Here is a 12,774-nt window from a genome sequence, read left to right as displayed (position 1 = left end):
GACAGGCTGGAGCAGGACCATCAGCAGGAACAGTCTCAGGCCATCTGTACATTATGGCACTGAGCCACTCTCCCTTCGTTTGGCTCCCTCAACTTCTATTTAACCCAAGCTCCCAAGGCTTTCCGGGGAACAAATCCTGCCAAGAGCAGGCTATTCCATCCTGAGCTGGATCTTGGGGATTGACTGATCTTGCTGTGAGCTGGTCCCTGTTGGAAAGGTGTGAGGCTTCTCTAGAGCATCCCAAGTGCTCGTGTGCAGCTTTCCCTGGCCTCAGACCGGCTGCAGCTGCTATCGAGGTTTAGCAAAGGAGGCTGCTCCCATCCCAAACCAGCTTTTGCTCTGACTTCATCAATTCTTCATGCTGATAACTCCTCTAATGAGAGGCTCTGTGTTGCCTTTTAGGAAGATGATGTGTGCTAGCGATCTGCCAGCTGTCTGACTGGGTCTCAGAAGCTTTTAAGTGATGTTATTTTGCATCCAAACTTTTGCAGCTTCAGTGTAAGTGGTCACTGAGGCATGTAATGTAAGTGAGAAGAAAGAATCAAATTATGCCATTTTTTCCAGATTTTCCATCTCCAGCAAGGAGGTGATCTCTGTGTTCTTCTGGAAACAGTGAAGTTCTTCCATCAGTGCTTTGCAGGGCTGAGCTCCCCTGGAATCAGCTGTTCAGACTGGCAGGGATGTTGCCCTGAAATGATGGCGGATAAGGTTTTGGGGTGTGGGTGTCTCTGTGCTGTTTATCCAACAACTGGTACACGTGGCAAAGATAACTCTGGTGCACTATGGGGTGGCAAGAAGGTTTGTTTGCTGTTTATTTACAGTTTGGTGGAAAGCTTGGTGCTCGCTGAGGAAGTGAGTTGGGCAGGGAACAAACTTCTACAGGCTCAAAATAAGATAGAATCTAAAGGGTGTTGCAAGATGTGCTGTTGTTTTTCCTCTTTCCTCACTCCTGTTGTTTTTTCTCTTTCCTCACTGCCCTCCCCACCCTACAATGTGCAATCCCCTGTTATAGCCCTTTTTAGTAGTGCTGCAAAAGCTCAGGGCCCCCCTGCATTAAGGCTGGGAACTGTCTTCAAAATACAGCCTGTTTGAAGCTCAGAATAAGAAACTGGACTTTTCATAGGGATCCTGTGGTGCAGAGCAGGAGTCACCTGGTGGAGAGAGGCTTGGAAGTTGCAACATGCAGATAACACAAGCTTTCATCTCAGCAGCTGCATAAGTGTCCCTAAAAATTCAGGCAGAGCTCCTTAATTCACTCTAGAAGGGGCTTGAGCCTTAGGGGATGTGCACAGCCCTGGTGTTGTGTGGCCTCATCCTGTGCCCTGGAAGCTGCTGTGCTGGGCTCTGGTGCTCAGCACGGGGCTGGGCAGGAGTCACAGCTCTGGGGAGGCTCGTGGGTGAAGCTGAAGGGGAGATCAAGATCTCTGTTCATAGCTCATGCTTTCCAAGAATAAAGGAGCAGGAAGAAAACATAAGCGTGCTTGTTTGGGAATGAAGCAAGCAGGCTGTGCAAAGCCTCACTACTGGAAACCCCCTGGCTGGTGTCTGGATTTAATGGCATGGGGCAGATCCACACGGCTTTACTGTCTGCTCCTGACACTCACCAGATACCTGCCAGAGCAATTTGCTGCGAGTTAATGCAATCTTGATTAAATGTTTGTTTCCTGCACCCTTGCTGAGCAAGCGGCTGCAGTCAGGGAGATGAAGGGAGTTCTGTTCTGTGGGATGTTGCTTATCTTGGATTTACAGCCCTGGGACAGCTGAATGCAGCAGCCTCGCCTTCCAATCCCTGACAGCATCTAGTGATAAGAGTTAACACATCAGAAAGAGACAAAATGAGCTTCTCTGGGTTATGCTGAACTTTCAAAGTGGAGATGAAAGCTGCTGTTTTCCTGACATCTGATGCTGTCAAACACAGCAGTGGCACAGGGCTGGGTCTGTCCTTAAGGTGTGGTGCTTGTTCAGGTGTCTGAGCTTGTGGATGCCGGATGGGTGAAGCACTTTCAAACATCGATGAAAGGTTTTGTTTCCTGTTGTTTTGATGTAATTTAATTGGGTATCACAGGCACCCAGTCCCTTTTTTAAACAGAGATGCTTTCAAGGTTGGTAAGATCTGGCTGCCACTCCCAAAAGCCAAGGCAGATGTGAAAATCTTTGTTTGCTTCTGATACATCTTCCTTCATCCGGCCTAAAGAAATCAGGCAAAGAAACATTTTTTTTCTTAATTTCTACCAGTTTAGCTCTAAAATCTGGTGCATGACATGCATTAAACAGGGATGCAAAGGGATTGAGCTGCAGTTTCCTCTGACAACACATTGTCCAGGGTGCATGTGGCATCCTCATGGATGGCAAATGTGGCACTTTGGTGGCCTAACAGCTCCGTGGGGTTGCTGCAGAAGTGTGTTTCATCGATGGGGCATGTTCTGTGATCCTTCTCCAAATTTTTGCAAGTCAAGCTATTGTTTTTAAAAACTGCTTTAAACTTACATTTTATGGCTGCTGAGATGGACACAGGATGTGACCTTCTTGGTTTGGCCCAGATTTTGACTTGCTGTACTTTTTTACATCACTGTTTAGCAAATGCAGATGTTTAAAAAGGAGGAGAAGGCTGTTTCCTCTGGAACAAAATCAAAATGCTTTCTATTCAGTGCACAGGAGCTCCTTTTATAGACTTTTGGTCTGATCCTGGGTTGAAGACAGGGAGAATATTGTGTACATGGGGATGACATGAACAAATTCAAATTGGGGAATCAGCATTTTCCTATAACAAACATGTGAATTGGCTTCTGGGCAGCAGTTGAAATGCAGATTGGTTTATGATTATACTCAGATTTGGGCAGTGGAGACAGTCTGGGTTTGAGCTGAGGACTCACACCAGTGCCCAGATGTGTCCTGAACTGGCCTGTGTTGTGTTTGCTGTGCTGGATTTGGTGCTTTGAATCTAATCTCAGTATATCTGGGGCATAACTTGGCAATATAAAGAAAATTCTGCAGAGACTTGTACCCCTTAAGGGTCAGTGGTGAGGTTGGGATGCTGGCTTTTTTAAAGTCCTCATGTAAAAACTGAGTTGCTCACTTGCAGCTGTTGGAACTGGATCTGGGTGCCTGATTGAACTCAGGGACAGGCTCTCTGTTATTGTTTTAATTTAATAAATGGCTTGAAAGAGCACTTAGATGGCTTGTGGGGCCCTCCCAGGAGCAGATGTGCTCTGTGAGAAGTGCTCAGCTCCTCAGGGCAGCAGAGAGATGGATGTGGCAAGGTCACCTGTGCTCCCACCTTCTGCCCCTCTGCCACTGTGTTGTACCTGCAGTGTGAAACCAACTGCAACACCCTGAGAGAGTGCAGAGATGGAGCACAGTGGTGTCCTGTGAGTCCCTGTCTCTCACCTGCCCTCTCAGGGTGTTGCAGTTGGTTTCACACTGTGGGTAGAAAACAGTGGCTGCCCCAAATCCACAGCAGCAGGAATATTTACACTGACTTCAGAAAGAACTGCATCTGGCTGATTTTCTAGCATCCCTAAGAAGAAGAAAGCCAGGTCAAAAGGAAGGTCTTGCCATCTTTATTTTTTGATTTGCTTTTCTTTCACTCCCTCCACTGTGTCTGCAGAAACCTCTTTGCACCAGGCTACACCGAGACCCACTACAGCCAGACTGGCCAAGTCCAGAGCATCCCCCTGACCCACACGGTGAGTGCAGAGATTGTTCCCTCCTGTGCCTGCATGGGACACCAGGCTAGGGCTTGGAGGAGCAGGTGAACCTCTTCCTCCTGAGCCTCTTATTTTGAGGGCACAGATCCCCACAGCTTTAAGCTAAATGGGAGGGCAGTCTGGCTTTCTGATCTGAGAGGTTCCAGTGGGAAAGCTGCTCCATCCCCCAAAAATGGTAAAAACATCTTTCTGTTTTGCCTGAGCTCTGTGATGAAAGCCAAGGTCAGCTGCCAGCATTGCTCCCCTCTCTATGGGTGCTGGGGAATTGCTTTTTCCTCACACTGATCACCCTTCTGCTTTTAGTTTTGCCACCAGGTTCCCCTTGCTGGGGACCTTCCCAGCCTTTGGGCAAAAGAGCCCCTATAATCAGCTCCTGTTCAGTAAAAATACAATAAATTACTGATCTCACACAGGCTTGGCTGGCTGTGCGGCAGCAGCACAAAGATGTGCATTGGTCACAAAGCAAAAATAAGAGATAGAATCCCCATGAGATCATCTTTCCTGCTGCTGCCCCGGGGTGAGGGGAAGGGATGTAATGGATATGTTGGCGTTTCTGCCCCAAAGCCTCCTTGTCCCAGCCAGAGGCTCCTTTGTCTCACCAGCAGCCCTGAGAAGGGGGTTTCCCCACTGCCCATGGTGTCAACTCTCTGGGGCTGAAGCCACATCCTTGGGGACCTGACCCAGGGCCAGCTGCCATCGATGGGCAGCTCCTGTCACAGGCAGAAAGCTTTGGGTCAGCCCTAATGCTGCAGCCATCCCAGTCATTTCCTTGGGGGTTCAAAGCCCTCGATTTTTGCTGGCAACAAGGAGCTGTTTGATGCTCTGGCACAGGCCACGCATGGCAGCTGAAAGGCCAAATTTCGCTGCAGAGTCACAGAGATTTAGTGGTGATAATCAGCTGCCAAATGCAGCGGAAAGGGAACAATTACCGGAGTGTCGCACGGGACTCAGCCATGCCTAAATATAGCACATGTCCCGTGTCCATCCCAAATCTGCCCTGCCAACCCTGCCTCCCTCTGCCTTCCAGGACCACTGCTTTTACCACGGGGTCGTGCGGGGCCAGGAGCACTCCAGCGTCACGCTCAGCACATGTCGAGGGCTGCGGTGAGTGCCTGGAGATGCTGGGATCTGGGAATGCCTCTGGGAATGCCCTGGGAATGCCTCTGCTCCGGGGCTGCCACCCGAGCTCTGCCCTGGTTCTCTCCAGCTGGATAGCCTTGCTCTCAAAAGCCACCCAGCCTGGGGAAAAGGAGGGGCATGATGGGGAAAATGCAGAAATTGGGGCATCATTAGTAGCCATGGCCTCCTAACCAGCTCTGGACCCTCCTGGCAGTGTGGATTGGTGCAATGGCTGAGCTGAACTCGAGTCCACTGGAGCAAAAAAGTCCTCTTGGTGGCTCAGGGCTGCATCTGTCACAGACAGGGACAGCACTCACCACATCCTAGCCCAATGCTCTACACGAGTGCAGAAACAGCTCCTTCTCCCAGTCTCTCACAGCTGGCAAATTTGGGTGTTTTGGGGCAAAACCTTCAAGCCTGAGCTCCCTCCTGGGTTGTCAGCCATGCCCTCTGCTTTCTCCATGGGTGATGCCAGGGTTGTGTGTGTGAAACCTTTATTTGGGAGAAATGGAGCCTTTGGCTGGAAAAGAGGGTCAGTATCCTCAGCCAGGAGTAAATGAAGCAGCAAGGAGCTGCATTCATTTACACCAGCATGGAGTTTGTTTCCAAAACATCACACAGGCTTTATTGACATTAGTGGTCATCTGCTCTGGAGCCCGACTGGAAGCTGTGCTGGTGGGACTGGCTCCAGCCAGGAAACAGCCCCTGCCAAAGCAAACCTGGGAGATCTTCAGGGTGTGCAGCACAGGCCAAAGGGCTCAGTGAGGTAAACAGGACAGTGCAGCCACCTGTGGCTTGCAATAAATGCCCCAAAAGCGAAAGCAGCCGCAGGTGTGCTGAGCTTCTGTCAGCCTGTGTTTTCCTAGGCTCTGCCTTGCAGCTCCAGAGGGACAGAGATGTTCTGTGGAGCCTGGGCAGAATGTTCCTGCACCCCTGAGCTGTCAGTGTCTGCTGGCAACTCTTTGCCATCATTTTCTGACTGCTGGGGAGGCACAGGAGCTGAGCACACGTGGCTGTTCTCGCTCTGAGCCTGCACAGCCTGGGTGGTGCCCATCGAGCCACACATCTTCTGGAGGGCATCACACACAGATTTCTATCTCTCCTGGCTGTGAGATGCTCATTGAGAAAACCAGAACCATCTGGTTATGTGCATGACCCGGAGAGAACTCTGTTTTTCCTGTTGACAAACAAAGTCTTCACATTTTCCAGGTCAGTTCTGTTGAAGCCAAATTTCTTCTGTTGGTTGAAAAGCTTCCATTGCCCCTAAAGGAAAGGCTGTATGTTAAATTTCTCAGGTTGCAGCACATACTCCAATAGCCCCTCAATGTCTGAGGCCCACTGAATAGATTTTAATATATGGAAGCTCAGGGATTTCCCCCTCTGAACTCAAAATATTCCCACCCTTTTTATTAATGAACTGACTGGCCTGGTAAGGATAAGTGTCTTGCCAGAGTGAGATGGGAGCTCAGCAGCAGCAGCAGAAGGATTTGTCTGCAGTTGCTGTGATAGTAATTAACTTTCCCTTTTATTGCTTCCTGTTTCAACAGAGGACTAATCACATTGAGCAGCAATTCCAGCTATATCTTGGAGCCAGCTCCTGACCACCCAAACCAGCACCTGATTTACAGGGTGGACAACCTGAGGTTGCAGAAAGGAGTCTGTGGCTACCAGGGAACTGGGGATGCAGCTGAAGATTGGCTCAAGGACTTCACAAGTGGGATGAAACCACCAGGCCAGAGGGTGAGCAGGGCTCAGTATGGGTCTGTGTATGATGCTCCAAACATCCCACCAGTTCTAAAGGTAGCTCAGAAAGGAAAATGGAGAATAATTAAGAGGGTTTGGAGCAAGCTGTTTGTGAAATAGTGGCTCCAGCAGGGAAATAAAAGAGTGTTGGGGACTGTGGTGGGCTGTGGCTGTTCCTGCATCTGATACAGGAACAAACAGGTGGGCTGAGGACAGGCATGTGGGCATTTTCTGTAGTTTTACTGACCTTGGTTGCTCTAAATCAATCACATTTGGAGGCCTCTGTGTGTGATGGGGTGGGGTGAATGGCCAGTGAGAAACAAAGGGGGCAAAACGAGCTGTACATAAGTTTTGTGAAGAGTTTCTTGAGGAATACTGGAGGAATAACCCAATAACCTGTGTGGGTGCTGCTGCAGGTGAAACGGGAGATCCTGCAGGCCACGAAGTACGTGGAGCTCCTGCTGGTGGCTGATTATGCAGAGGTAAGAAATGGGATTGTGTTTATATTGTGGGCACAGAGCATCTCACCTGTGGCATCTCCTGGGGCAGGGAGGGCAGCTGGGGCTCAGCAGGTTTTCTCCTGACATCCCAATGATTTTACCCCCAGTAGATAGGGAGACCTGTGTCAGCCACTGTTGGCCTGGGGAGAGATGCAGGTTGTGATTTGGGTGAGGAATAAGGGTCAGTTCTGATCTCCCAAGGTAGCAGTGGTTGATCCTGATTATGGCTGGGAGAGTCTGCCTTCAGAATAGAGAAATCTGGGGGTTTCCAGGAGTGATGTGCTTCTAACTCAGCAGTACACTTAATCTCTAGAGAAGATAAGCGTGATTGTGCTCTGCTCTGAGCTGGTAGCAGATATATAAATAGACATTTTTCAGGCTCCGGATCACAAAATAGGTCTGGAAGAAGCAGAGGGCAGTCAGCAATCCCTCCCCCAACCCCAGGCTGGACGGCAGGCCAGACACACTGACAGTGCAAGCCACACAGTGTTTTACTGATTGTTTAATCTCCAGCACAGACGGGAGCCAGGCTGGTCCTATCCATAATTTACAGCCTGAAACTCCAGTAGGGAAAACCACACAGTGCTCTGGGCTATAATTTATTCTGAACAAAGCTAAAGAGGCAGAACCTATTTTGGTTTCTCTGTTAGGCAGCAGGACACCAGGGAGACTGAGAAAACACATAATACCCAGGAACTGCCATATGTTGCTCACCATTTGATCAGGCAGACTGGGACAGAGCTTCAAGGTGTTGTTGTTAGCTGCCCTTTCTTTGCTGTGTCCCTCATTAGAAGAAAAGTCCCAGGTTTTGTCATCTGTTAAACAAAAATCTAAAAATGTTGCCACTTTAACTCTTGGAACCAAACAGTTTGCTAAAATTAACTCAATAATTGCCAGGTGGTTTAAATAGGCAAATTGGTTGGAGGAGTGAGAAGTGATGAGTGCTACAGCAGCCTTAACCTCAGACATGAGCTCCTGTTATCACACATTTTACCTGGCACATTTGCCATTTAAATTGATAAATTTACCAGAGAAATTTGGGTTGTTCCACTGTGCCACTGCTGGAGTAGCATCACTGCCATGGGGTGCCAGGGATGAATTCTGAATATACTTGTACAAGTGGGCTTATAATCAGATGTACAGTGCAGGGAGACTGCCCTTTATAGCTGCCTTCTTATTTCCAGAATAATGTGGCTTGTTTTAACACATTTTACCTCTTTGTAGTTGCCCTTGTGCTGCCTGACATGTTCATTTTATTCAGTTTCAGAAACATCACTTCAGCATCGAAGCAACAAGGCTTAAGTTGGTGGAGGCTGCTAATTATGTAGATAAGGTGAGATTGGGTGGGTGAAAGGAGGAAAGCCAGGCCCAGATCATGAAATATGAGAATTAATTGGGACAGAGGAAGGCTGGCTTTTTGGGAGAGAGAATAATGTTTTGGCAGCTCTCCCCAGGGACCTGGGGAGTGGAATCTGCCAAACAATTGTGTTGTTGCAGAACAGTGTGGGGGAATCTCCATTCCTTACCTCAGAGCCAGCATGAGCATCTTGTGTTTTACTACATCTCTGTAGAAACTGTTACCTAAGTAAAGCTTTTTGAAAAGGGACTGAGCTATTCACTTGGAGTGGTGGAAAACCTGGGAAGTAGAGCTGGAAGGAGCCTTCAGAAGTCATGCCTGCAGTGGTATCTAGTGCTGCTGGAGTAAAACTCCCTTATTTTTCCAATCTACTCCCTTCCTTCTCCCCTTAAACTCCTTCCACCACTCCCTTCACCCCACTCCCCATGAATGCTTCTCCTGTTTGTATTTGACATGGGCAGAAGAGTATTCCCTTACTCTTTTCAGGAATTTTGACATATCAGAAGATAAAACATGGTGTCAGTCTCCAGTCTTTGTTTCTGTAGATTATGTCTTTGCCATTCATTCAAAAATGAAAGTTCAGCGTCTCCATTTCAGTCAAGTTTAGGTTTGTGGTTGCACATTTCTGTCTGCAGAGCTCAGCACTAAGCTGAAATGCATTTCCAGAGGGAACATCTTCTCTGGACATGTGGGTCTCCAGTAGCAATTAGCAGGGTATTTATTCAAGATTTAAAATACACTAGAATAACTTCATGGTGCTCATTTTATTATCTGTTTTCTTTTTTTTTTTTGTATCTTAGTTTTACAGGTCTATGAATATCCGGATTGCCTTGGTGGGGTTGGAGATCTGGAGTGACTGGAATAAGTGTGATGTAACTGAGAATCCCTACTCCACCCTCAAGGACTTTCTGGCCTGGAGCAGCAAAGAAAGGCTGCACAGAAAACATGATAATGCCCAACTGATCACGTAAGCTCATTTCTCCTGTTCCTGACAAGTGGGTTGGGAAATCAGTTTGTAAGATTATATTCTTCCAATTTTCAAAGTGGCTTTGTGGAAAGCAATCATTTTTCCCTTGTTTTCTTTGGTTGGTTTTTTTTCCATTTAACATTACTCTATTTCCTCTCCACCTGGTCATGTCCTGAGCACAATTTCCAGGGCTCCCATGTCAAACATGCTGACATTTCATGTCAGGGCAGTGCAGAATTCCAGCTCAGAGGCAGGAGCAGAGCATGGCTGCATCTCAAAGGTGTTACCTACTACTCTGTCAAATCCCAAGCTGGCAAACATCAGGCTGATGGTAAATTAAGTGTTCACAAACAGTACTCAGTTAAGGATCCAGAAATAGTCTTTTCTGTGCTTGTTGCAAAGCTCAGCAGGAGCACTTTTTGGAACCAAACCAGTATAAAATAGGATTGTCTGGCTGGCCTATAAAACAGAGTAGTAGTCCAAGATAAACAGATCTTAAGGCTTTGTAGCTCTGCTATGATGTCCTGGACTTGAAGACACTATAAAGACAATGTGTCTCCCTGACACTGTGGTGTAAGCTGTGCACTGCAGGATGCATTTCTCTGCCTGCCTTCTCCAGTGCCTCAGTGCCACCTCATGCTCTTTCTGGGTTGATTTCAGGGGTGTGCCCTTCAAAGGTACCACGGTAGGCTTGGCTCCTGTGATGGCCATGTGCTCTGATTTCCAGTCAGGAGGAGTTAACATGGTAAGTAATTGCCAGTGCCTAATATAAAATTTCTTGCCAGCAGTGAATACATAGTTTGGATCCTCCTAAAGCCCAGGAAGAAACTATTTCCTATTAAGTTCTCCACTCACCTGCTTGTAGGCAGGAATAGATGTTTTCCACATGTACAAATGAGAAGTTCCCCTCACCCCATCGAGCCAGAGGTGCTCAGGACAGGCACAGGTAAAATGCTGATGTGCCTCTTTGGCTTTGCACAGGACCACTCTGATAATGCCATCGGTGTTGCTGCTACCATTGCCCACGAGATGGGACACAATTTTGGCATGAATCACGATTCTGCTGGCTGCTGCACCACCCCTGCAGCAGATGGGGGCTGCATCATGGCTTCTGCAACTGGGTGAGTTCATCTTGCATGGGCACAGGGAGAAATGCAGGGGGATTTGCTACGAGAGCCTTGGTGGAGTAAGAACTAGAAATGTGGAGTGAAAGTGGGTTTGTTGCTGCCTGCTGGAGGCAGTGTTTATAGGGAAAATACTGCTGGACAGACCCTGGTTCATGGAACAGTAGCAATTTGCTAAATTCCCAGTGAACTGATTCCTGCGTGAGACTGGCAGCACTGACAAGTGGAGCTCTCTGGCAAAAGGAGAATTTCCTTGTTCCCTTTTCTGAAGAATAGTCCTTGGTTTCTGAGAACCTGTGTTTAACAGGAAAGGAGTCTTTGAAAGAAAGGGGAAGCAGGAGTGACTCTAGAAGCCCAAAGGGATTCAGATTTTGATTTTGGATGATGAAACGTGAGAATCTCTACAATTCAGTCACGACAAATGCCAGGCAAACCCATTCACTTAAAGCCACATTGACCATTTTCTCAAGCCTTCCTCTATTTGAATGGATTTTTTTTTTCATTGACATCTTCTTTCATGTTCATCATTTCCTCCAAGGAAAACCATTTGGTTGAGAAATGAAAGTGTTGAGGCACGCAAGTAGAGCGCACAACATTCACACACATGGAGTGCACAGGCATTGTAGCAACAGAAATTAATAGTTCATGTCACAAAAAATATTCACAATATTCAAAATGAGGTAGTAGATGGGAAAAATTAAATATTATTTTTATCAGTTCAGCTCACAAGCAGTTATTCACAGGCTGAGTGCTGGATTCTCAGGCTTGTTCAGGCAGTTAGGAAGAAGCCACAGGTCCAGAGCTGAGGCAGTAAGGACAGCCATGCTTGTGAGCAATCACAGCAAATGTAACTCAGTGTGTTTGGGTTCTATAAAGTTCATTTTGTAAGGCTGTTATATTACTGGACAGCCTTGCAGTGCAGTCTCACCTTGTCTTCAGGTGTAATGCAGGCACAGGAAATCACAATCTGCTTTAGCACAACTCTACAGATTTCAGGGAGAGACTTGTGTCCTTTGGCACTTGTCAGGGTTTGCATGTGCTCCTTTTTGGTTCTCTAAACCATTGCCCAGATCTGTCTTGATGTTTTTCTACCCTGTCTGTATTCAGGCACCCATTCCCCAAGGTGTTCAACCAGTGCAACAGGCAAGAGCTGGAGAAGTATCTGCAGTCTGGTGGAGGGATGTGTCTCTCCAATATGCCAGACACCAAAAGAATGTATGGTGGAGGGAAATGTGGAAATGGCTACTTGGAAGAGGGGGAGGAGTGTGACTGTGGAGAGGTGGAGGTAACAATTGTTCAGATCCAACCATGTGGGGTTTAGTGGGGCACAATTTTTTTATTATTTATTTTGAAAATACAGTTACATGGTCTGTAATCAGCTTTTCTTTGTGCAAGAGACAAACATACCCTCCCTGTATGTAAATGTAAATCAAAGATCTAAAACACCACATCTGACTTCACAGTGTGTAGTACAATCCATCCCAGATCTCAGGGATGCTGTGGTCCAAGGCTGAACAGAGGTGATTAAAACTTCGTTTAAGAAGGAGATGAAAAAGTGATTTTAGGTCACAGAATCACAGACTCATTTAGGTTGGAAAAGACCTCCAAGGCTGAGTCCAACCTGTGTCCCATCCACCTTGTAGCCAGCCCAGGGCACTCAGTGCCATGTCCAGATGTTTCTTGACCATCTCCAGAGATGGAGACTCCACCACCTCCCTGGGCAGCCCATCCCAGTGCTTAACAGCCCTCTCAGTGAAGAAATTCTTCCTGTTAGCCAGGAAGAATTCTTCAAGGTGTTGCAGTTTCATATATAAGTTCACTTTACCTATGGCTCCACTCCTATTAAGGATGGGGTTTCTCTTAGCACTGCATTTCACAAATCCATCCTTTGCCTCATAAGAGAGAAGGGAGCTGGAACCAGCAGCCCAGACTCTCCAGATGTGACAAGCACAACCAATTATATCCACCAGCCCATCAGAGGGTGGCTGTGCAGTGCTGGAATTCAGCTTTTGCTGAATACCATGAGCATAACGTGGGAAAGGAGGATGTTTCTTTGTGTGTAATTCACTGTGTGTGAGAACACATCACTGCCAGCCTCAGATCTGCCCTGTGAACTCTGCTGCATCTTAATTGTCTTCCAGGAGTGCAGGAACCCCTGCTGTGACCCCAGGACCTGCTCCCTGAGCCCGGGTGCTGAATGTGCCCACGGCAGCTGCTGCCACCACTGCAAGGTGAGGTCTCTGGGTTTTCCTAGGGG

At 47.6% G+C, this 12,774-nt stretch overlaps 1 protein-coding gene across 1 annotated transcript in view; it reads left to right on the top strand.

Annotated features, from left to right (window-relative positions):
• The window catches only part of ADAM19 (ADAM metallopeptidase domain 19), a 31,819-nt gene that overhangs the window by 9,238 nt on the left and 9,807 nt on the right, over positions 1–12,774 (top strand). The window contains exons 4-13 of the mRNA XM_085073831.1: positions 3,608–3,686; positions 4,735–4,811; positions 6,374–6,566; positions 6,986–7,051; positions 8,331–8,402; positions 9,227–9,393; positions 10,054–10,138; positions 10,375–10,514; positions 11,625–11,802; positions 12,659–12,748. Of these exons, the coding sequence (XP_084929957.1) occupies positions 3,608–3,686; positions 4,735–4,811; positions 6,374–6,566; positions 6,986–7,051; positions 8,331–8,402; positions 9,227–9,393; positions 10,054–10,138; positions 10,375–10,514; positions 11,625–11,802; positions 12,659–12,748 (1,147 nt within the window). The remainder of the gene's footprint in view (positions 1–3,607; positions 3,687–4,734; positions 4,812–6,373; positions 6,567–6,985; positions 7,052–8,330; positions 8,403–9,226; positions 9,394–10,053; positions 10,139–10,374; positions 10,515–11,624; positions 11,803–12,658; positions 12,749–12,774) is intronic.

This window comes from Lichenostomus cassidix, chromosome 13, assembly GCF_008360975.1.
Source record: "Lichenostomus cassidix isolate B80296 chromosome 13, HeHo_3.0, whole genome shotgun sequence".
NCBI classification, from domain to species: domain Eukaryota; kingdom Metazoa; phylum Chordata; class Aves; order Passeriformes; family Meliphagidae; genus Lichenostomus; species Lichenostomus cassidix.
This window is presented reverse-complemented; position numbering and strand designations above follow the sequence as displayed.